The sequence below is a fragment of the Equus przewalskii genome, chromosome 25 (assembly GCF_037783145.1).
Source record: "Equus przewalskii isolate Varuska chromosome 25, EquPr2, whole genome shotgun sequence".
NCBI lineage: Eukaryota > Metazoa > Chordata > Mammalia > Perissodactyla > Equidae > Equus > Equus przewalskii.
The window spans coordinates 10324889-10350501 of NC_091855.1; the positions used below are offsets into that span (position 1 = coordinate 10324889).

Here is a 25613-nt window from a genome sequence, read left to right on the forward strand (position 1 = left end):
GGGAGTTCTTTATATATTCTGGATAACCCCCTGTCAGATATATGATATGCAAACATTTTCTCCCATTCTTTGTGTTGCCTTTTCATTATGTTGATTGTGCCCTTTGATGCACAGATGTTTTTAATTTTAATGCAGTTCAATTTATTTTTTCTTTTGTTGCTTGTGTTTTGGTATCATACCCAAAAAATCATTACCAAATTGAATGTTGTGAAGCTTTTGCCCTATCTTTTCTTCTAAGACTTCTATAATTTTAGCTCTTATGTTTAGGTTTTCTTAGAACTTTTAAGATATTCCCCACTGTCTTCTGTTGTCCAACATGGCTGTACAGAAGGCTGATGCTGTCCTGATTCTTGTTCCTTGGTGTGTAGTCTTGGTTTTTCTCTCTCTGGGAGATTCTTTATTCCTGCTATTCTGAAATTTTACAATAATGTGTTTTGCTGAGGGTCTTTTTAAAAGAATTATTTTGCTGGGCACTCATTGTGCTCTTATAATATGGAAATGCTTGTCCTCAGCTCTGGAAAATCTTATATTACTTCTTTGATAATTTCCTTCTTCTGTTTTCTCCTTTGGATGCTAGACCCACTAGATTGGTCCTTTAAACTTTATATTTCTTTTCTATTTTTCTCCCTTTTGCCTGTGGGAGACATCCTTATCTTATGTTCTAACCCTTTTATTGATCTTTTTAAATCGAGCACTTAAAATTTTTTTCATTTTTTCAACAGCTACCCTATTCCTATTTTGTTGCCTTGCCCGGCCTCATCTTCTTGCTTCTGACTTGATGCTCTTGGCTTAGTTTCCCTTGGGGCTTGAAGCATTTACTTTGAAAAAAAAAGTTGGAGTATTCCCAAGTAACCTGTTCTGTTTTGTCCCTCAGGACTGAATGTCTGATGTGCATCTGAAACTTAGCATTTCAAAACTAAATTCCTACTTTGCCCCCAAACTGCTCTGCCTTCAGCCTTCTCTGCCTCAGCTCATGGCTGCTCCATCATTCCTGGTGCTTAGGCCAAAAATTTTGGAGTCATTTTTTATTTTTTTTCTCTCACATATGACATCATTTTAATCAGTCAGAAAACCTTGTTGGTGCTGTCTTCAGAATGTACTCAGAATCTGAGCTCTGATCACTACTTCTGTGCCTGCAGCCCTGGTCCCAGACATCGTCATCTCTTGCCTGGATTACTGTAATAACCCCCCAGTCCCAAAGTTTTATTATGAAAAGTCTCAAATATACAATGAAATTGAAAGAATTTTACACAAATACTTATATTCTCAACATCTAGATTCCAACCTTAACAATTTCCCATGCTTGCTTTCTCATTTATTGATTATCCATCTGTCCAGCCATTCTGTCTGTAATAACCTTTTAACTAGGCTCCTTGCTTCGTTCCTTACCTGTGTTTTGTTCCCAACACATCACTCCGGGTGATTATTTTGAAGCATAAGTCAAATTATATCTCCCCTCTGCTCAAAACCCTGAAATGACGATCCGTTTCACTCAGTCTTTCCACCTGCCTGAGTTCCCAATACCTTGCTTGTGCTCTTTCTGCTCCATGCTGGTCTCCTTGTTTTTCCAGCCTTTGCCCTCTGCCTGGAATGTTCTTCCTCCAGATTTTCCCAGTGCTGTCTGCTTTACTTTCTGAATCTTTGTCCAAAATCATCTCTCAATGTGGCTTATCTTGATACCCTACTTAAATTTGTAACCTGGCCCTCCATACAAACTCTCAACCCTTTGCCCTGCTCTACTTTTTCTTTTTTTTTTTTGCCTGTTACCTTCTAATGTTTATTAATTCATTCATTCATTCTGTTTATTGTCTGTCTTCTTCCTACCTCCTCCCATCCCTGTGATAAAATATAAGAATTTAAGCTCCACCAGCACTGGAAACTTTGTCTGTTTTGGTTTCTGTTTATCCCAAGTACCTTGAACAGTGATGCTGAATAAATATTTGTTGAATGAATAGATGAAACTTTCTGTCTGGTGCTATCAATTTCACTTTTTATTTTTATTTTTGAGTTTTCTTTTCTTTCCTTCATTTGCCAGATCTTCCAGATTCCTCTTTTGTGTTTGTTTTGATCTTTTTCTTTCATTCTTGGAGGCTCTCCTTAAATGTCTGGTAATCTTTGGCTGTCCACTCATATTTTAGAGCAAAAAATGAAAAAGCCAATTAGTGGAATTTCACAGTAGGGTGAATTGGCAGGGAACTCTCTTTCTCTTGAGGAGCCCCAAATATGAGTATCTGGCTGTCTCTTCTTGGGGCTTTTACTTTCTCCAGAAAAGGATCCTCTGAAATCTGGCCACCAGTGCTGTTGGAGTAGGTGGGGTGGGTGAGGGCTGGGGTCCTAATGTTGCTGTGCAGACTTATCTAAAATCTTGCTATCAGCTCTGATCTTCAACACACTCAGTTCCATTCTTTTTCAGACATATGTCTCATCCTCAGCTCCTGCAGTATCTTTTGCCTCCATGTCCCAAACCTCTTAGGGATTCTTCAGAGATGGGGGTGGGGGGAGCTGGAGTTAACAGGAAAGCCAGGAATCTTTGGTAGCGATTTAAGAACAAAACAGTGGGTCATGGGGAGAGAGGATGACAAAAAGAATGAAGGGATATATGTGGGGGGATAAAACCATTGTCAGGACTTATAACTTAAAGATCTCTCCAGGCCTTTTGGGAGATTGATGACATGGCGGTAACTAAGGCAGGGAATTTTTGCTGGGGGAATTATGAACTTCAGAAAATTTGGGTGTGGGGTGCAAGGCAGACTTTCTAGCTTACAATACCCTGATGGCAATTAAAAATAAGTACCTCCTGAATGCATGCTTTCTAGATGTGTGCTGATCAACACATCAGATTTTGTAGTGTTGGAAGTTTTCATCCTTAAGTTTTTGTACTCTTCATTTTAGTATTGTGACTAGCTTTTAATTTTTACTGGCTGATTAAGAAATGGATAATCCTGAAAAATTCATTTTACAGATTATAGTAAATACAGTTTATTTACTATAGTACACCTCCCATATAGTAAGCACTCAATAAATTTTAGTTGTTACTGTAGTTTTTTAGTTTCATGTGCTTCTTCTTGGAATTTCCACAACTGCCTGTTAGTATTGTCACTCCCATTCTGTAGCAGTGGACGCTGCAGTTCAGAGCATTTGGGACTGGGTCAAGGCCAACGGAAGCCTCTTCTGGGGAAGTGGCTACTTTCGTTCAGAATGCCGCTGTCGGGGAGGGTGAAGTGGGTGGCTCAGAGGCTCAGTTGGCATTGTCTGGTGAGTGACACTGCTTCGCTGTGAGGTAGCAAGCGCAGCGGTATCATATCCAGACAATTGCTACATGTTTGTTTTCCAAAAGTGTAGTGAACAGATGGGATTGATCGCTCTGGCATTTTGTGGTGGTCATTAGAAAAATAACGTACCTGAAAGGAGATAGTAGAGTGGAACTTAAAAATCAGCTGGTTTCGGGGTCCAGCCGAGTGGCGGAGCAGCTAAGTTCCTGTGCTTGCTTCAGCGGCCCGGGGTTTGCTGCTCAGGGTCCCGGGCACGGACCTAGCACTGCTCATCAAGCCATGCTGTGGCAGGCGTCCCACATATAAAGTAGAGGAAGGTGGACACGGATGTTTGCTCAGGGCTAATCTTCCTCAAAAACAAAAACAAAAACATCACCTGGTTTGGGAATTTGTACCAGCTGCTTCTGGACAAATGATGAAAAGATAAGTAATAATAGAGTTAGGAAAAATTAATGGGAAAAAGATGAAGAAATTTGTTGCAAATGTGTCCCCAACTTTCTTCTGTGAGCTTGTAAGCAGATCAAAGTTAATAACTGTCATTTGCTAGGAACAGCTCTGTAAGATAACTGACAGAAGAGAGATCCTTCAGAATTCCTCGGTAGACCGACCATAAATAACGTGGTGCAGCTGAAGAACAGAAAAAAGAACAAGAGAGGCACCCCAGGGAAAATGCTGACTTTGAAATTACTCTGTTAAAGACTCTCTGAATGCTACCACATCCGCTATGCCACACCTTCTGATCAACTTTGAAGATAAGACTGAAGCCCCTTTCTCCCTATTGACGTGTGATTTTTCCAGTGCTGTGTCCAGGGCTAGACTGACAGGGCTTGTTAGCAAGCTATCTAATAATGGGAAAATAAGAGACTCGAGCTACCAAAAAGGCTTTTAGGAGTCTTCTCTAGACATTTCTGGCAAACTCAGAGAATTTTTCTAATATTTTTATTTGTGTCAAGAGAGTATTTTTCTCCTAGTGAAAATACAGATATCCAGGTTCCATAGAATGTGAATTGGAGAACTGACCCTGAACTAAATAATATTTCATTCCCCATTTTGTTGACATTTTGTTAAAATAAAAGCAAAAACATTTTTCTTATTGCAGCAGAAATATGCTGCATATGCAGAAATTCAACTGAAATTTTAAAAATGCAGATAAGCAAAAGAGAGAAAATAAAAATCACCCATAATTTCATTCATTAGAAATAATCTCTATTCAAATTTCATTTTTGAATTGAAAAAATTCTAATCATATTAATCCAAAGTAAATGCTGAGGTTACTTGAAAAAGGGGAAATTCTTTAGTGTTTTGAGGTTTTAGGGATACCAAAAGCATATTAAGATATCTTGCATAAGCCAGCCAGAGTCGTTTCAAGATACCTTATGCCATTTATACAAGCATGTATCTTAATTTGCGTGAGTTTTAAAAACACAATTCCATGTGATTCCACTGATCTTAGATTCTTTAATGCCACTACATTAATTCTTTGCCCAGTCTTTGGTTATATGCCTGAAGAGAGTCCATTATTCACTTTTAAGAATAGTCTCATTTAGTTTCATTCTAGAGTAATTGGGGTTTGTTGCGTAATCGTGTGTCACTTTTATTTGAAGCGGAAAAGTACAGCTGTGAGGAGCGCCTGAGAATGGCTCTTCTCTGCAATTCTACCTGAGGAGGCAGCTCTTGAGCTCCCCACAGGGGAGTTGGGACACAAGTGACAGGATGCCCCTCAGGGATTTTGGTTGATAGAGTGTGGTTTTAGGTTTTGGTCAAGCCCTCATTCCTCTTTCTGCCTTCGTTTTTCATACTGTTTCTAGCTTCTCAATTCAGATCCTGAGAAATCTCTCAAGGCTCTCCACTCTGTTCCAGTTTTTCACGGGCCCTATTTGGCAAGTAAATTCCTCTCTGGAGATTACTCACCAAGAACTCTTGTGTTGGAAATGTCGTCATAAATTGTCTTCAGTCAGATCCTCATGACCTCTGTAGCATGTTTTGATAAATAATTGTAACCAGACAGTATTTGGCTCGATAGTCTAACGCTTCCAATTGGTTCAGTCTTCAAAGTTGAGTTTTACTTTTGATGGACATTTTTTAGAAGTGCTAGGAAATTCTTTAGTAAATAAAAAATTATATTTTATTGATTTGTTTGCTAATAAATTTTAACTGTTAAAAATAGAAACCTCTCAGGCAAATAGTTATCTTCAGTTCTAGTGTTTTTTTACTAATACTAATTTTTTTCCAACAGCTTTGATATACAATATAGTGAATCCCACATACCAGGCTAGAACAGGAGTATTTCTAGCTTCTCTGGTTATCATTTATTGTCTATTGTTTTGTTTTTATTGTTAGTATAAAAAAGGCAAAGCTAAATTCTTTCCTCTACATCTGATACCTTATATTTGATTAATATCGAATGGCAATGAATGGTTTTCAGAGATATTTGCATTAAATTCAAAGTATTATCTGAATAATGCTAATGGAACTATTTGGAGTGAAATACTCTTTTATAATAAGTACACTCCTGATAGTCACATCTATTTCCAGCTTCAAGTGATAGGGTACACTGTCTCCTTTGCTTCCATAGCACCTTCTACATACACTTCTTAGATTTCACTCAATATTGTGTTCACCTGTCATTCTCGGAAGATTGAATTCCTTGAGAGCAAGGTTTAGCACATAGAAATGCTTGTTGAGTAAATGAATGGAAGAAAGAATAAATGAATTCTGGCAAAGTTTTGGCTAGCTCTATGAGGTACCAACGTGTGTTGGTTAAGAGCATGGACTCTGAAGCCAAAAGCACTTGGATTCAAATCTTAGCTCCATCATTTATTAGCTATGTGTCCTTAGACCACTGTATATGACATTCGAGTGTCTCACTTTTGTCTTTTAAACTATGGAGATAATTATAGTACCTATCTCACACAGTTATAAAAATTAAATGAGGTGATATATGCAAAGTGCTCAGACCAGTGCTTGTATATAGTCAGTGCTCTGTAGGTGTTTGCTGCTATTCTTATTATTATCATTAGTTAAGTAACCCTGGCCTGGAATAGTGGTTGCCTTCATTCTGGAATTCGGTGTTTCTTCCTGGCATCATGAAGTGCTTTGTCTTCATTTTGGATTCAGGAGCCCCGGGGATGGGAAGGGGTAGTGGAGGTCCTCAACACATCAAAAGCTGAGGACATTTGTACCTCTGTCAATCATCCGGCTGCACAGACTCACTTGAACCAACAAACAGCTTTTTGTTTTGGTTAGAATTCTATCAATTCAGTGCGGTAAACTGTTACCTCAGGCAGGCTCTGATTCATCTTAATTCAGAGGCTAAAACTAATTATTAATTAATAAACATAGTTTATTTGGTAGGTAAAATGTTTACAAAGAGTGACCCATGGGGGAGATAATAAAAAGAGTTTGAGATGATAACAGAGTGGGGAAAACTGGATTGAAAGATATTTGAAGACTGGCTCTAGCATTAACTGTTTAATGATTTTCATCTTTGCATTTTTAAAAAGTGGTCTATTGGATATCTAATATGATTGCATCTAGCTCTTGGCCTTAGGTTTATTTACTTTCTAGTCCCCCCCCCAACATTTTATTATGAGGAATTTCTAACGTATGGAAAAGTTAAAAGATTTTACAGTGAACACCCATTTGCTCAACATGTAGATGCTACCATTAATGTTTTGCTATACTTGCTTGACCACGTATCTGTACATTTATCTATCCCTCTATCCTCTAAGACATGTTATGTTTTTATATGTTTGGTTAGGTCTATTTTGATATGAAAGTCCTCATCTGGGAGAAGCTGATGTTTTATTCTCAGCCCCCAGGATACTAACAGTGGCATATATACATACATGAAGCAATGCTTTTTAAGAGTTGCAAAGTAAGAATTCCTCCTACTGGAAGGATTCTTTTAGGGTCACAGTGGGGACAGAGAAAGAAATGTGTAGGTGGAAAAAGAAATACTTGGGAAGATAATTTAACTAATAGGTAATCCCTCCAAACATTCTTTTTGATACAATTTTTTTAGTTTCGCTTTGCAAGCTATGCAACTCAGCTCTTATTGTTTCCAGTAAATGGCAACATTTATGGAGCAGAAAAAGAATTAAGTTAAATAAAAAGTTTTAAAGAAAATCCTTGTAGGTTGAAAGTTAACAGTAAAATACACACAAACGTGCAAGATATCAGTTTGCGTCAACTTTACTTCCTCTAGAGAAGTTATGGGGTCTAATTGCATAGCTTTCCTTTTCATCACTAGTGCAGAACCACAATGCTCGCCCTTTTGGAGTTCTGCCAGCAACTCCAAAGAGCATGCTTAGGTCACAGGGCAAAATCTTGATTATTATTCAAAAAAGAAGGCGTAGTCACTCTGTTCCTCATGAACCACGCAAACACTCACTAGAAAATTGCTGCTTTTGGAGGGCAGTTTTTGGTTGCTGTTGTTTTCTGGCAATGGGTGTTTGCTAGAAATACGGAGCTGCAAAGTTCCTAATGAGCATTTCTCCCTTTTACTTTTAGTTCACTTCTTTAACTGATACGGACATGATATAATCTCCACTGAGTCAAAGGATGGCGTCTACCCCTGTGCTTCCCGCTGAAGATGAGCAGGTTTCCTTGGGCATCGATGATCTCCATATTTCACTGCAAGGTAATTCAGATTGGGTGGGCTGACACCTAGAGCAAGTGTGGAAACCTGACCCTCATCTATTCACAAATCGTGTTGCTTTCTGTCTCTCTTATGGTGAAATGTCTATCTATCTATTTGTCCGTGTGTCTAACTACCTGTATTTTTCCAGTTGTAGAACCTTTCAATAGACTTAAATGTCTTTATTGCTATCTCAGCTCTCTAGGAAAGTAAGGAATACCTGGAAGGAATTTGGCATCTGAGTGTATGTATTTTATTTGCAGTGAAACTTAAATAGTTAACCATAATTTGCATTGTTGGCACTTAGTTTCCATCTTTTTGCATAGCCTCTTTTAATGTACATCCTTATTTTGCCCTAATAGAAAGGAAAAGTGGTAGTATTATGAGTGACCTTTCAATTATATGAATCATGTGCATTTATGCAGAGTAAGTTTTAGGCTTCTTGTGGAGTTGGCAATATTTGTTTTGTACTTTGAAAATTCCTTAGCCCCTAGGCTTTCCACCTTTGTTGATAAAGCACGTCTTGGAGCTGAGTAAAGCTTCTCTAGTGTAGAAGAAATAAGGCTATGGCAAGTCTTTGAAAATATTTATGTAACTATTTTAAAGTAATTTTAATATTATGGACAGTATTATGTATCATTCTTAGAATGTTACTTAGAAGCCATAGATTTTAAGTTATTTATGATAAAGATCTTGAAATGACTTTCTTTTTTGATATTTTCTTTTTAATTAAAAATCTATTTTGAATGATTCGCTTCTTGACTTTGGGATCAATAGTTATTGCAGTAGACTATACCTATGTGTATCAGGCTTTTAAAAATAAATGTCATGCGATTTGTATAGACTCAGAAACGTAATATGTTGAGAAGGCAGTACTGGAGGTAGGAATTTTAAAAATTCCCTGAAAGTACATTTTTTATAGTGTCATACAATATTCATAGGTAGTTGGAATCAAATTTTCATTTAACTGAAAAAACTCAATATTCTTGTTTTTCTCTGAAGTTTTGGTTGCGTGTGAGTAGCAACTCACGTAACCTAAACCCTGTCAGGGAGCCAGTGCATCAATCAATAGTCGGGTAAGTCTGATTTCTCATGCTGGCTCTGCCACTTACTAGTTCTTTGAATTTGGACAAGAGACTTAATCTTTTTTGAGTTGCAGTTTCCTCACGTTTAAAATATGGATGATAATGCCTGTATTGCACCTGTGTTTTGAAGATGAACAACAATGCTTGCCAAGGGCTTAGCACAGTGCCTGACAGAGTAGGAGTTCAATAAATGCATCGTAATTTCCTCTTATATATTTACAGTCAAAATATTTCTCTTGGGAGCTACAGCTAGAGCGGAAACTGCGTGGTGGATACAAAAAAAATGTAAACTAAAAGTCTGTTTTTTTTCTTGACAATTCTATTCAATGGCTTCCCATCACATGTGGGATAGTCTCGACTTCTTGGTGTGGCTCACAGGCTCTTCCTGGCTGGCGCTCCCTTCTCTCCACTCGTATCCCATGAGCACCCGGTGCTCCAACCCCATGGCTCCCAAGGGGCCATCCCCCCCTGTTTGTGTGTTTTTGTTCAGGTTGTTCCTCCTGCCTCCCTTCCAGCTCACTATCCTGGTCCATCCGTGCCCATCCGAAACTCTGCCAGCCTCAGCCTCCTCCCTGAGCCCTGCTTTCCCTTTGGCTGAGATTCATGTTCCCTCCTCGGTCCTCCCATAGTAACTGTTTTAGCACTTATAGTTTTGTAGTTATCATATTTAACAATGTTTTCTTCCCCACTCCAGAGTGTGCTCCAAGACTTTTATGTAGCATGCTCTGGCTTACACGGCACTCTTTTATCCATTGTCTCATGTGATCCTCACAGCCACATTGTGAGGTAGATAGTTTATCTTCAAGCACCTGGAAGGGAGCCATGGCTCAGGAAGATGGAGTCACTGTCCCAGAGTCACACAGCTCATGAGCAGCGGAGCTGGGTTTTGAGCTGGAGGATAGTTTTCTTTCCACTGCACCACACCCCCTCTGACACATTCCAATAGTTTGAAAGAGGGAATTTCCCTAACAGCTTTCTCTGGAAAATCTGCTTCAGTCTTAGCCTTATCCTACTTAATCCATAGGAAACTTACATCACGATATGGACTGGCATCTTCAAGTAACGTTCATGATCTCAAGGTCATAAGTAGTTCAAAATAATTAGCAAATTACTGAGACCTGAGTGGTTTCTTATAGCATGTTTTGAATTATACTAGGTTATGCAATCTGCTTTACAATAGGAGACGAGTATGGGCGTTTGGTGTGGAAAGGTCACACGTACTACCAGTGGGAGTGAGTTTCCTCTGTGAGGTATTTAGAAGAACGTGGTGCTGTGTGCCTTGCTCTAGGGGGAGAGGTAGAAAGGCAGGACTATGATGTAGTCGGTTTGACACTGGTAGAGGCTGCTCACATCAGCCAGGTACCCTCAGGAGTGTCAGCCAAGAACTTCCCATGATTGTGGAACGAAGGCTTAACTGTGAAATGAGATTCGAGAGTCCCCGGTTAAATTCTATATTGTTATCAACAGATTTATCATGATTCTTTCAGGCTAAGTTGTTGAAAGAAAGAGAGAAGAAAACTGAGAGAGAGGAGGACGGAAGGAACTTGTCCATATTTCTGACAGTACTTTTGGTTTCGTGGCAGGATTATTAGTTATTTGGACAAAGAAATTGATAGATAATATTATGTGCATTAGCTATTACCGAACTGCAGGCTGTTGGCGATGATCTTAAAAGCATTTGGCTTCGTACGCTGTGTAAGCAGACTCGTACTTCACAAAATCCACATGTGCTTAATGATCCTTGGAGTCATATGAGAAAAGAGATTTTATGTGATATGAGAGGCTCAGGGTCACTGCTCGGAAGAAGGTGTTTTTGTCTCTTCATTTCAGGATCTTTTAGAGGCAGGGAGAGGCAGCAGCACGGCCTGTTTAACTTGCAATGCCGACTTTATTTTAGCCAAAACTTACCTAAGCTGAGACGGGTGGTGCCCATCCCCTGACGCAGAATAATAGGCTCAAGAAAAGGTTAAGGTGTCTGAACTGAAAGGCGGTGATTCATCATTGATATGCTACGAAAACAGACAGGTCATGTGTGCAGGGCCTGCCGGGAGCCAGGCAGTGCTCGGCCGAAATTCATAGAGCAGGACAGTGAACAGGTGACTTCGTCTTTCTTTCTGTTCAGCTTTTCAGCTTTTTTGTGATCTTTGAGGAAATGTCTTTTTGAAGGGATTTTGAGGGCCCTTTTGTAGAGAGGTATTTATATCCTCTGAGTCTAGTGAGGAGGATGCATTGAAAAGGTTGGATTGTTAGGAGGAGAAAGAAATGGCACTTGTGAATTTGAGCAGATTAATGTAAAAATGGAATTTATTTTGGTTTAGTGCCTTTTTTACTCCTATGGATGGTCCACATTCTAAATAAATTCGATCCATGAAAAATCAGGTGATTAAAATGATGAATAAATGGCTGTTTAAAAAAATTATTTGCTTTACTAAGGTGTCCACTATAGTATTCTTTAAATCTTTTCATTGGATTTCTTTTTTTTTTTTTAAAGATTTTCTTTTTTTCCTTTTTCTCCCCAAAGCCCCCCAGTACATAGTTGTATATTCTTCGTTGTGGGTCCTTCTAGTTGTGGTATGTGGGACGCTGCCTCAGCGTGGTTTGATGAGCAGTGCCATGTCCGCGCCCAGGATTCGAACCAACGAAACACTGGGCCGCCTGCAGCGGAGCGCGTGAACCCAACCACTCGGCCATGGGGCCAGCCCCTCTTTTTTTTTTTTTTAAAGATTGGCACCTGAGCTAACAACTGTTGCTGATCTTCTTTTTTTTTTTTTCTGCTTTTTCTCCCCAAATCCCCCCAGTACATAGTTGTATATTTTAGTTGTGGATCCTTCTAGTTGTGGCATGTGGGACGCTGCCTCAGCGTGACCTGACGAGTCGTGGGTCCTGCGAGTCGAGCAGGTGTTTCCGGCATGCTCGCCAGGTGGTTCAGCCACGTCTGCACCCGGGATCCAAACCAGCGACACCCTGGGCCGCCGAATGGAGCGCGCAACCTTAACCACTCGGCCATGGGGCCGGCCCCTCCATTAGATTTGTTACTTGGCAAAATAATAGATGCTTCCTTCTCTTTTATCCTAAGAAAATGGTAGCTGTGTATTTTGCCTGAAGTGAATCCCTGCTAAGCTCTGCGGGTGGGAAAGGTATGTTTAGGGAACAATTCTTTCGAGTATCAGATACATACGATTATGGAAACAGTAAGGAGTAGAGTTGGATAAGGATCAGAGAATTTTCAAGTTGGAGGGGATTTTCTTTGTCATTCAGTTTAATGTGAGACCGAAGTAGGAATCCCTTCAGACGTATTTCTGTGATTAAGATCCTTGAGGGAGCTGAATTCAAACCCAAGAAGTTTCGGAATTTTGCTGTTAGGCAGCGGGTAGCTATTGGGTCTTGAGGATGAGGGTGCCTGGTCAGAGGTCAGAGTTGGGCCTTAGGAGAATGACGCGGCTTTGAGGTATGAGAAGACTTGACAGGGGTGAGAAAGTGGAAGTGGAGAAACCAATGTGTAGGCTTTGCAAACAACTGGGTGTTGGGGAATGTTTGCCCGGATTGGAGTTACAGCAGTGAGGATGAAAGTATGGGACAGATGTGAAAACCGTGAGCCGGGAAGGCTCAGGAGGACTTTGCAGCTATTGAATATGGATAGCAAAGTAGGGAGGCTTCAAGGGTTAGAAGCTGAGCTGCTTAGGATAATAGTGGCAACAGCTATAATGCGCAAATTATTAATTTTCTTTTTATTTAGTGTGTTTTCACTATTTTAGTACTATCAAATTAAACAATTATAAATGATATTAAAAATAATAAATATTATTTTATATGAATGTGCTTCAAATGAATTGTAGATAAAATACAGTGTTTACAAAGAAAGTCTTTCTTGGGGATTTCTTATGTGATGGAAAGATTGAAAGCGTGATGCAGGCACAGGACCCATTTGAAAGTCAAATTAATAATGGATGGAATTGACTGACCAGGCTGACTCATCTTGTGATATTTTAAATGATAGCTGTGGCAAATTTGAATTGTTTTGGATTCTTTCTCTATATATTTCAGATTTAAGTTATTTCTTTTTAACAGGTTGTTGGCCGTAAAGGGACACAATCAGAAATTTACATAACAGAAACACATTATTTTGTTCAAAAATGAAGTCCACTAATGCTTTAGAAAAGCAGCATTCGAATACTGAGTGTTGTCATTAATTAGACACAGAACTAGGAAGGAGCGTGTGTTCTGATATCTTTGCCGTCACATGAAGAGTTAACTTTCATGCAGTCCTGCCACAATTTGGGTGAATGGTGCTGTCTACATGAACCTGGATAAAACCACGTGCAGTCTAGTTACTGTGCCATTTCAAACAGTGCTCGTATATTTTATTTAGTGCTGTTATCATCTAGATGACATATTTTAAAAGATTAAAAAACTCCGTGCGTCTTCTGGGTAGGTACCATTACTTGGTGGGGTTCAGTGGTGAAATGTGAGTCCCTGTAGTTAGGTTTTTCCTCTGCTGAAATTTATTTGTTATTTACTGAGTGTCCACCTGAAGGGAGGCTTTTGATTTATGTATTATTTTTAGTAACATGAGAAATTACTCACGTTCAATGTGTTACATTAAAGCATAATAATTTGCTGTAATGCTTAATTTTATTCAGTTGTTCAGTAAATACATTTGTGTATTTATATTGGAATGCCAACCACATGCAGGGGGCTGGGTGTTAAGGGTATAAAGGTGAATAGATTGCACACCATTAGGACGTGTGTGGTCCAGGTGTGCTTTCGATGTCATGAGAAAGACCTGGGATGCAGATCTCATCATTCTTAGGAGACGAGGTGAAATCCTTAAGTACACAGGGTCATGTTCCTAACTTTGGTATCCAGCATACAAATTCCATCAAAATATGACTGAAAATATTGTCTGGAATATCTTTTCGTATTTCAGTTCTAGGAAGTGAAGAAAAATATACTCTACATATTGTTTGCAAGGTTATATATTCCTGTTGCTGTAAACATCGAACATTTTAGTAAGAACCTCCCTGGAGATTGTCTTCTTGCTGACCCCCCTGTAATTGTGCCTTATCCTTGAGTTTCGTATCGTTTTTGGACCCCACTTGCTTTAATCAGCCTTCTGAGTTCCTCCAAGTGTGTGTCAGTTGCCCTGCCTAAGATACTCCTGTGTCTTTATTGCCGATGAAGTTTCTGACCTATTTTAGGCTTTCAGTAAACTGTGTAACGAATAAATGAGTGGCCATTCCAATATTACAAATCTATAAAGTCCCCTGAATTAGAAGAACTGTTCAGTGTACAGGAAAGTCAGCCGATAGGATGGAGACATGGCTGTCTTTAGACGTGAGGCAGTGCGGTGTGTCGAGGGCTCTTGGAGGCTCAGCAGTGCTTTCGTGTCCTGTTTCTGAGAGAAATTCTGTTCTGCCTTATGACAGGGAGTGAACAAAACCGTGTGAAGTCTGAGAAAGAGGAACAGGATTAATGAAAGACCTCCTGGGTGGAATTTCCATCCTGTTGCAGCCACATCCTCAGTGTGGAATTTTGATGGAAATGATGAATGAAGAGTAAGAAAATGACATGTCCCAGGAGGCAGTATTTTTGCTACTCTAACCAATTCAGACTGCTTGCTTGTTAGGAATAAAAGCAAATCATCTCTGAGTGATTAGGTGATTTTTACTTTTTTGGCTAATTAGGTGATTATTACACTCAGAGGAAATAATCAAGTTATTGTCCTTCTCTGGCTGTCAGTGCCGTACTGTTCCAACACAAAAGCTTCCAGAAAGTTCCTGATATCATAGTAGCTGTCAATGTCTTTTGCTGTGCTTTCTCGGGAGATTCTTTGCCTTGATATTGTAAACCTTTATGAGCCTAAAAATATCCCAATTAAACAAAAAATGCAATAAGCTCTACAAACAGTAGTGTTTGCAGTGTACAGTGTTTTTTAGGGAAAAACAATTTTTTTCCCTTAGGTTGTATATACAGTTTTTGCTTCTGGGAACTTTGGTTCTGTCTTTGCCAGGAGTTTGGGGATAAGCTTACTTTATTCTGGGTCAGTTACATTTTGAAAACTAGGGCAAGATAAATCCAGGGTCATTTAGAGTCCTGTTAAAGTAGGTTAACAAAGATCTCATTCATTCCTTATAGAAATCGAAATCCATTTTAATTAGCCCCATGAGAGATACAAGATTTTCTGGGCTTTGTGTATGTGTGTGTGTGTGTCTGGAGGGGGTGTAATTATTCAGAGTTTAAAGTAGTATATAAGGAAAAAATAAAATTTCAAATTATTTTTCCTTGAAAACAGGAAAGTAAGAAGTCACTATAAGAGATTAATGTATACCTATTGGTGGGTTTAGTGTGTGGTTCTACACGCTAAAAACTGGAGGTGATTCTAAATGTGCCTCTTCAAGAGATTTCTTTCCTCTTCTGATTTCAGTGTTGCTGTTTACAGTTTCTCTGAATGGCTCTATTTTTCTAAAACATTTGGGAAATTTTGGTAACAGGTAACTTGTTTGTGGTTCTCAATGTGTAGGGAACTGAGGTTTACTACTACCAGGTATTTTTAGAGTCATTTAAAAATGGTAGATAAAAGGATATGAATGATTTATCAGAGAGATGGGATGTTCAAAGTTCTAAATGTGTATATGGTTGGAGGAAAGACATGAGATTCTGGGTGAATAATCTCTCCTGGTCCTTGACTGTCTGTGCAGTGATGCCCGTTCAATGGGTATAGGAAGAAAATGGTGGAAGAGTAGCCACACACAATTGCTGTGTGCCTCTGGGATGGAGCAGCACTCACTGGTCATACCTTGGTCTTTTCAGTCTTTACTGCACAAGGGACTACCAGTCACATCAGCGGAGAGATACTAGAAGATGCAGGGCACCTGGCTCAAAAATACACCACACAAACAGCTCTTCTCAAATGTGAGAAACATTTAAGATCTTCCCAAAACATTGGAATTGTTGGCCTTGTCTTCAGTTAAGTAGGATGATGAATAGTGGGAACTAGTTCTGCTGTGTATCTCTGTCTGCCTCTCTGAATGTTTTCTTGGCATAACTTCCAGACTTTTTTTTTTGGGTGAGGAAGATTGGCCCCGAGCGAACATCTGTTGCCAATCTTCCTCTTTTTGCTTGAGGAACGTTGTCCCTGAGCTAACGTCCGTGTCAATCTTCCTCTATTTTGTATGTGGGACGCTACCATAGCATGGCTTAATGAGCGATGTGTAGGTCTGTGCCTGGGATCTGAACCCACAAACCCTGGGCCCTGAAGCAGAGTGTGTGAACTTAACTACTACACCACTGGGCCAGCCTCTCCGGAAGGTTTTTATGTCTTCAAAACAAAATGTTTCCAAAGTTCAGGTGAATTCACACTTACTGCATCATCACATAATTACGATTTTTGTGAATACAGGTAAATCTGTTCATTGATTCATTGATGCCATGTGTGCTTCCTGAGACCCTACCTGGTATCAAGTGCTGTTTTAGGTTAAGAGAATACTGAGGCAACCAACTCCAGCAAGCTTCATATGCCCGTGGTGCTTGTATTTAAGTTAAGACAGAGAATAAATAATCAAGGAAAAAATATCAGCACATGGTAAGTGCTCTGCAGAGGATTAAAAATGGATTTATGTGGGGCCACTCTGTGGCGGAGTGGTTAAGTTCCCGCATTCCGCTGCGGTGGCCCAGGGTTTCAGCGGTTCAGATCCTGGGCGCGGACGTGGCGCCTCTCGTCAGGCTACATTGAGGCGCGTCCCACGTTCCATAACTAAAAGGACCCACAACTAAAATATACAACTATATACTGGGGCGACTTGGGGAGATAAAGCAGAAAAAAAAAAGGGAAGATTGGCAACAGTTGTTAGCTCAGGTGCCAATCTTTAAACAACAACAAAAAAATGGGTTTATGTGATAGTTCCTGGGTGTCTTCTTTAGATCAGATGGTCAGAGCAGGTCTTTCTGAGGAAGAGACATTTAAGGAGCGATTGAGTAATTCAAAAGAGCTGCTGTGCAAAGAACAAGGGAAGAGCATTCCAGTGTGAAGGGAAAGCTCAAAGACAGAAACAAACTTGGGGGACTCACGGAGTGAAGGAAGCCCGGTGTGACTGGATGGTGTGGGCAAGGGGTGGTTTGAGCTAGTATTGCAGAGCCAGTCGAGGCAGGCTGGACCGGGGGCATTTGTCAGCTGTAAGGTAAGGTGTGTGGATGGGAACCATTGGCAGGTTTTAATCAGGAGAATAATGTGATCTGATTTATATTTTCCAAAAGATCACGCTGGCTGCTGGGTGATGAACGAATTATCTGGGAGCAGGAGGGGAAGCAGGAAAGCTAGTTAGGATGATTTTATCTCAGTCCAAGTGAGATATCGTGGTAGTTTGGACCAGTGTGGTAGCAATGAGATGAAGAACCCTGGATTTTTTAGGATATCTGTGAATGCTGGGGATGTTCACAAATTAAGAATAATTTCTAAATTTTTGCCTTGAGCAACTCAGTAGTTGATCCAGTGAAGAAGACTGGTAGATGAATAAGTTTGGGGGAAATCATGAGTTTATTTTTGCCATGATTGATGTGAGATGCTTATTTGATAATCCAAATGGGGATGTCAAGTAGACAGTTAGATGTAAGGATCCAGAGTTCTAGAGAGATTTGGGAGCCCTCAGCATATGGCTGTATATTTACATTTAAAGCCGTGGACTGGGTGGGGTCACCTGTGGACTGTGCAGCTAGCACAGACCTTTTGGATCTTTCAATGTTTAGAGGTCAAGCAGAAGAGGCGGAGCAAGCAAAGGACATTAAGGAGGAGCCAGGGACAAAGGAGGAAAACCAGGCGAGTGTGATGGCATGGGAACCCCTAGATGAAAGTGTTTCAAGAAGGGGATGTGGGCAACCATGTGGAATAGAGAAGTGGCCACCGGGTTGGGCTCATAGACTTAGTTGGTGGCCATGACAAGTTAGCCACACTCACGTGGTGGAGATGGAAGCCTGACTGGAATGGGTTGGGGAGAGATTGAGAGGTGAGCAAGTGGAGACAGTGACTCAATCAACTGCTTTCATGAAATTTTGCTCTGAAGGGGAACAGAGGTATCAGTCACTTGCTGGAGAAAAATGCAGGATTTTTAAGATAAGACATACTACTCCACTACTTGGTATGCTTTTTAAAATTATAGGTTAATTTATTCTTAAAGCTCCATTCATTTATTTGTTCATTATTCAACAAGTGTTGTTGAACACCTGCTGTGTACAAGGCACTATGCTGCACACATGGGATGGCACATGGCATGTGCTGTCCTGAAATGCATGCTCTGATCACAGGGGTAAAGATAAGCACATAGATTAGTGCAGCGTAATGGGATCTGTGCTGCAAGAGAAGGAAGATGTGGTACTGTAGAAGCACAGAGTAGGGGTACTTAACCCCATCTTGGAGGTCAGGGAGGGCTTCCCAGAGGAAGTGATTTCTAAGCTTAGTCCTAAAATATGTTAGCAGATGAGCAGGGTGAAGGTGGGAAGAGTGCTCCAGGCAGTGGTCACAGCATGTGAAAGACCAGAGGATGAGGCTGATCACACGCATTCAAGGCAAGGGATGCTCAGTGAGACTGAGGTTTAGAGTTTGAAGGAGAATGTAAAGAGATGAGGCTTTAAAGGGTCATGTAACATACAGGGGTTTGGAATTTTTCCTAAGATCAGGAAGAAGCAGTTGAAGGATTCTGGATAGAGACATATGCAGAACTGGTTTTAGAAATCACCCGGGCCGCAGTGTGGGGCATGGTCTTATGGGAGTGAGTGTGGAGACAGACCAGTTTAAGTCTGATATTAGGGTCCAGCTGGGAGATCATGGTCTCCTGTTCTAGGAGGTACCAGTGGGGATGGAGAGAAATGGGTGTGGAGAGTTATCTAATAGGTATAATTTTCAAGACTTTACACAGTTTTTACCTTATTTTATTTTGAGCTTTATTGAGGTAATTATCAGGGCTTTTTGATTGACTGGGTATGGGAAAGTGAAGGAGAGAGCAGTATCAAAGATGACTCAGGTATATTCTTGGGCAGATGAGTGGATGATGGAAGCATTCACTGAAAAAAAATGCAGGAGAACAACTTTGGTGGGGGAGGGAGTTGGTTAGAGATGATGACTCATTTAGGAAATGTTGGGTTTGAAGTGTCTATGGAACCATAAGTGGAGATACCCAGAAGATAATAGGATATAGAGACATGAAGCTCAGGAGAAACAGACACCTGGGCTGAAGGTAAAGATATGTTGCCTTGGAGTAGATGAAAATATCTAGAAGAAGAGAAGGGCCTAGGTGGAAACATTATAAAAATAAAAGCAAAACAAGCCCATAACAGTCTGAGAAGAGGTGTCCAGAGAAGTAGGAAGAAACCAGGAGAGTGTGGTATCATGGAATCCATAGGAGAGTATTTCAAGAAGGAGAAGTTAGTAAACAGTGTCAGAAGTTTCAAGATAACCAGTAAATACTGAGAAGTATCCGTGGGGTTTAGCAATGGGAATATTATGGGTGGCCTAGCTGAGAATTAAGTGAAGTGGTTGGGGCAGAAGTCAGCTTTTAGTGGCTTGAGAATTGAGTGGTAGGTAAGAAAGTGAAGACAGCCAGTGTAAACAGTTCTTTCAAGAAGTTTGGGTTTAAAGGGGAAGAGAGAGATAGGGTGGTAGCTGGAGGGGACATGGATTTGACATTTCATCCAATTTTGAATTATAATGAAAAGAACATGGATTTCGGTATCAGACACATCTGGATTTTGATTTCTCCTCCATCCAGAGCACAGTATTCAGGACACAGTAGACTTTCAATAAATGTTTATTGAACGAGCGAATAAAACTCATTCATCTTCTAGGAGCTACAGCTTTCTCATTTATAAAAATGCCTACCTGACTGCTTCATTAAAAGGCTTTAGTGAAATAGTGTCCTTGTTCCTTACCCTTGAGTTCCCACTTATTCCCGGACCCGGCTTGCTTCAGCAGGCCTGAGCCAAGTGCATCTTAGGGTGTTATGTTATAATAGATTTACACTGAGCTACAATGTATTACCCTCTCAGAGTTTATTATTTCATCACCATTTTTGCCGGGCCCCGCCTGTTCCCTTGTGTTGTCTCAAGAGTACGTCCCACATGTACATCAGTCCACTTACTGTAGAGAGGTGTTTCTCAGAGTGAGCTCTGTGGACTCCCTGAATCAGAATCTCTGGGAGTTGGGACCCAGAAACCTGCGCTTAAACAATAAGCCTGCGTACTTCGCCGCCATTCAGAAGCGTAGGGATCCGAGATTTGTAGTCGCAGCACAGATCTCTTCAGTGCAGGCTGGTTCTTTTGCGCTCAGAAGTCACATGGGCTGGGACTACTTCCCTGGGGAAAGTACAGCCTCACACATCTGAATTTTCCAAAGAAAAGCACTCACAGTTTCATGTGCTAGATAAAAGGGAGTGAGGAGTGAGAGATATGTGTTAAAAGAGATGTAGTAGTTTCTTTGATTTCTTCACATCACAGATATTTATTGAGGAACTCAGATGAGTCGGAAGAAGGTGAGAAAGAGGAGAGCCGAACTGCACCACAGATTCGAGGCATTTTATCTGTATTGTGGGCTCATTCTCATGTGCTAGAAATACAAGATTTGCTTACTCAGAGAGCCAGGAGCTCTGTTCCAGTGAGGCTGCAAACAAAAGCCTCACTGTGAAAATCTCAGGTGTTTGCGCAAGGGTGTGGTTCACTCCTGTGGCAACACGAAGTTGCTGGATTCCACATGCTGAGGTCCAGAATAGAACAGAAATCATTTGTTGTATGTCATGTATTTTCCCAACAAACTAAATACTTACATCTCTACATTGACGGGGGAAAATCAACAACAAAGCCCTGCCCCCTCCTCCCCCAGCTGTTTAACCACTCATTCAGCAAATTATTTTCTACATTCGTGCGACATGAAACGCATGGTGGTAGGTGCTGCAGGCAAAGTTAGGAGCAAAATCAGTCTTGGCCCATGTTCTCATGCAGCCCATAGGCTAAAGAGGAGACGGATAATAATCAATCTATCTCACAGATATTAACTCATTTTTTTTGGAACAGCTTTATTGAGATATGATTGGAGATGTAATTCACATACCATACAACTCTTAAAGTGTACAATTCCATAGTTTTTTTTAATATTCACAGACTTGTGCAACCATCACATTTAATTTTAGAACATTTTCATTACCCCAAAAAGAAACCCCATACTTTTTAGCTATCATTCACAAATCATCCACCCCTCTGGCCCTAGGCAACCACTGATCTACTTTCTGTGTCTGGAGATTTTCCTATTCTGGACATTTCATACAAATGGAATCATATATGTTACTTTGTAACTGGCTTCTTGCATTTAGCATAACGTTTCCAAGGTTCATCCATGTTAGAGCTAATATTTATTTGTGTAGACTAATTATGGTCTATGCCAGGGAGGGGCAAACTTTTTCTGTAAAGGGGCAGGTAGTAAATATTTTAGTCTTTGAGGTCGTATGGTCTGTCACAACTACTCAACTTTGCCATTTTAGCGTGAAAGTAACTACACAAAGTGTGCATACAAATGAGCATGTCTGTGTTTCAATAAAACTTTATTTACAAAAATAGGCGCAGACCAGATTTGGCCTTTCGGGTTATAGTTTGTTGACCTCTAATCTATGTCAATGTAAGTACTTAATCCCCCTAACAATTTATGAAGTAGGTATTATTATCCCCATTTTATAGATAAGAAGATGAGAAGGGACACAGCTAATAAATGGCAGATATGGATCAACCCCAGGTAGTCTGGCTGTAGAGCCAGTGCCCTTAATCTTGTCGATAATTACAAGTTGAGGCAAGTGCCAAATAGAGAGGGAAACCTGATTGGATCTATGAAAGCAAATAGCAAACGACACATTGATTTAGGTTTCCTTCAGGATGCAACAGTTGAGCTGAGACCTAAGCATAAGTAGAAGTTAGCTAGGTGAAGAGGATGATGGGGCAGAGTGGCAGGAGGCAACAGAGCTTGTAAAGGCCCTGAAAGAAGCAGGGAGGGGCTGGAGCCCTGGGTGGGGGAGAGTGCTGTGTGCCAGGCTGGAGAGTTGCTCTGGGGTGGACCACACAGGACCTCCTAGGCTGTTATGGGTTTTGCTCTTGATGCTGAGAGTAGAGAGAAACCAGCAAAGGTGGAGAGGGTAATACCCTCAGATTTACTGGTTGAAGTGGAGAACAGATTGAAGGGAGTGGAGCAGGCCTGGTTGGCCATGGAAGTAGTCCAGGCCAGAGCTGATGGTAGATTGGGGCAGGAGGGTTAGGGGAACCGAGAGATGTAGAGAAGGGAATGGACGCCAGAGCTATGTGGAGGCAAATTGTCAGGCTTTGGTGGTAGACTGTACCTGGGGATGATAAAGGATGATGGTGTCAAATCCATGAGATAGAAACAGGCATAAGGACAGGTTTGGGAAGTGGGGAGGTGGAGTGTGGTTTTAGTCCTGGAATACTGAGTTTGACAGGCAAGTGCTGTTTTTGCTATAGTGACAACATGGATTCTCCAGGGGGGAACTATGTGAAATAAAAGAATTTGGAGATTGAGAGATGGTTGCACACTGTACTTGGGACATATGTTAGCTGGGAGTTAACTTCTCAACTCACTTTTCTGGTTCAATTAGCGAGATCCCAGTCTTGGTACTATTTATTTTTCTTGCTTGCTTGCTTGTGATTGGTTGCAAGAAAATGTGTTGTAAATTGTCCCCCTGCTTTCTCTGTCTGTCAGTAGTCTCCCTTTTGGTAGTTAAATAACAGGCCTTTTCCTGTTTATTCTTCAAATATTTTAGGCTGTTCTTGTTTTGATTGTGTGTGCCTGTGTGTTTTTATTCCCTTGATTTGTTTCTTCATGTATTTCTGTTTATAATCTCCATGATAAACAATAGAAGAGGTGGCCTTATTATTTTTAGCTCCCTTTCTATTGGATAATAGCTTGATTAAGATTCTTTGGGACGGCTGTTGGAACACATGGCAAAAATGTGTTGCCTTATCATCCGAATTTAGTTCTCCTTCTGCGTCTGTCCTGCTCACAGTGAGTTGGCAGGGTTGTTTTAGGGAATGGCAACAGGGTCTCCTTAGTACATGCCCTTTTGTTCCAGACATTTTATTAGTAGAAGAAAGAAATTGCCTGGGGGTTATTAAAACAAGGATTGGGATAAGACATAGGCCTACTAACTGTTGCCAGTAAATTAAATTCTTCTCCATACAATAAGTCTGTTTGATCCTCAATTCTTGTAATATTTACTAAGTCTTTCAGTCAGCAAATATTTATTATGTCTTGTCTACACGGCATTGTGCTAGGGGTAGCAAAAACACAAAAGCATGAAGTTTGAACTTGAAGGTTCATACATTGAGTAGGAGAGAAACCACAGGCAGGGACATGACCACAGTACATGAGCAGCAGGCGGTAATGACCACAGGATAGAAACAAACTGTTGGGTTATACGTATAACGATACTAATAAAAATACAGATAGGGGGCTGACCCCGTGGCCGAGTGATTAAGTTCGCGCGCTCAGCTTCTGTGGCCCCAGGGTTTTGCTGATTCGGATCCTGGGCGCGGACATGGCACCGCTCGTCAGGCCACACTGAGGCGGTGTCCCACATAGCACAACTAGAAGGACCCACAAGTAAAATATACAACTATGTACTGGGGGGACTTGGGGAGAAGAAGGAAAAATAAAAAAGAAGATGGCAACAAATGTTAGCTCAGGTGCCAATCTTTAAAAAAACAAATACAGATGGAGTAATAATAAACATGCTATTTTATAACATGCTCTTTTTCACTTAAGAATATATCCACATCAGCTCATGTATATCTACTGTGTTCTTTTTATTCGCCGGATATATTTTTCTTATTTTCTGGTAATTTGGAAGAGTTATGATCTCCTTTTAAAAAATTTCTTATAGTTTAGCAGATGCTTTTTTTTTTTAAAGGTTTTATTTTTTTCCTTTTTCTCCCCAAAGCCCCGCAGTACATAGTTGTATATTCTTCGTTGTGGGTCCTTCTAGTTGTGGCATGTGGGATGCTGCCTCAGCGTGGTTTGATGAGCAGTGCCATGTCCGCGCCCAGGATTCGAACCAACAAAACACTGGGCCACCTGCAGCGGAGCGCACGAACTTAACCACTCGGCCATGGGTCCAGCCCCATAGCAGATGCTTTTTAACTTTAAGTAGTGTACCTAAATTTCTGCTTTTTGAATTATCAACGTAAACATATGAAGCTATATCATATATATTCATTTAATTTCCATATACATACATTCATTCATTCAACAAATATTGACTGAGTGCCTCCTACTTGCAAGGCATTATTGTAGGAGCTAGGGACCTAGTGACCAACAAAACCATACCCTTCCCCTTAGAATTTATGTTCTTTACAACTTCATCTAGAAGGATGCACAGGAAACTGTTAATTAGTGTTGTATCTGGGAAAGGAAAATGGGAGGTTTGAGGAAGGTTAAGATTAACTTTTATCTTCTATTGTTGTTTGAAAAAATGTTTTTTATAAGTATTATATATTACTTTCTAATAATAAGAAAAGATCCAATAAAGTATTATGGGAGGGGGGCTGGCCCGGTGGCGCAGTGGCTAAGTTTGCACATTCCACATTGGCGGCCCGGGGTTTGCTGGTTCGGATCCCCCATGCGGACCCCCGGTGCAGACCTATGCACTGCCTGTCTAGCCATGCTGTGGCAGGCGTTCCACTTATAAAGTAGAGGAAGATAGGCATGGATGTTAGCTCAGGGCCAGTCTTCCTCAGCAAAAAGAGGAGGATTGGCAGCAGATGTTAGCTCAGGGCTAATCTTCCTCAAAAAAAAAAAAAATGAAAAGAAAAAAGTATTATAGGAGAGACAGAGGCAGAAGAGAGTATTTCTATTTCAGTTTAGGAAAGGATATGACTTGTTTTAATAAATGTCAATCGAATGCCCACTATGTGCATTGTGCTGGGTGCTGGGGTCTCTGTGAATGCAGAGGGAGACGGGAAGATTGGCCATTCCAGAGGGTACATAGCATGGCAATGCAGAAAAGAGTGAAACTTACATGGGGATTGTAGATATTCTAGGTGGGCTAGAGAAATAGGATGTGAATGGAGAAGTCATGGGAGAGGAGTCAGGAAAAAGTAGATTGGAATCACATTATGAATGACCTAGAATGTTAGGCTAAGAATTTATAATTGAGTCATTAAGGAATTAGGGACGATCAAAAGATTTTAATGAGGAGAGTTAAAACTCAAAGTAATGAGTCTGGGGCCATGTGCAGTAAACCGATTATCAATAACCCAATAATAGGGAAGAAGAGAAATTCCTGGGTAGAGGAGGGTTGCAAAGCTTCCTCATTGACCTCGTGCAGTAGAGAACACTCTTGGAAAAGCCAGATTGTAATACTGCATAGCTCTGTATTAAGTAAATCATGTAAACTAGTGATTCTCATGGCTGGGGAATGGCTTTTCAACTCTTACTACTGGGGCGAACTCCTGGACTCAGCATTTTGGATGAACTTTTGGGAAACTGGACCTTGCTGAGAACCAGTAGCCATGGGAGTTTTATAATGAGCTTTATAATGAACTTAAAGTCCATACGTTTTCATTGAGCTTAACTCAGTTTGT

The 25613-nt window shown here is 40.6% G+C and overlaps 1 protein-coding gene across 8 annotated transcripts in view; it reads left to right on the forward strand.

Moving 5' to 3' along the window:
- SYNE2 (spectrin repeat containing nuclear envelope protein 2) overlaps nt 1-25613 on the forward strand; it is a 296791-nt gene that overhangs the window by 37899 nt on the left and 233279 nt on the right. For 7 of the 8 annotated variants that reach the window (XM_070592938.1, XM_070592939.1, XM_070592940.1 and 4 more), the window contains exon 2: nt 7785-7914. In XM_070592938.1, coding sequence (XP_070449039.1) covers nt 7836-7914 — 79 coding nt within the window. In that variant the 5' untranslated portion in view covers nt 7785-7835. Of the gene's footprint in view, nt 1-7737; nt 7915-25613 lie in introns of those variants that run through there. The other variant, XM_008525330.2, reaches the window with a different exon arrangement.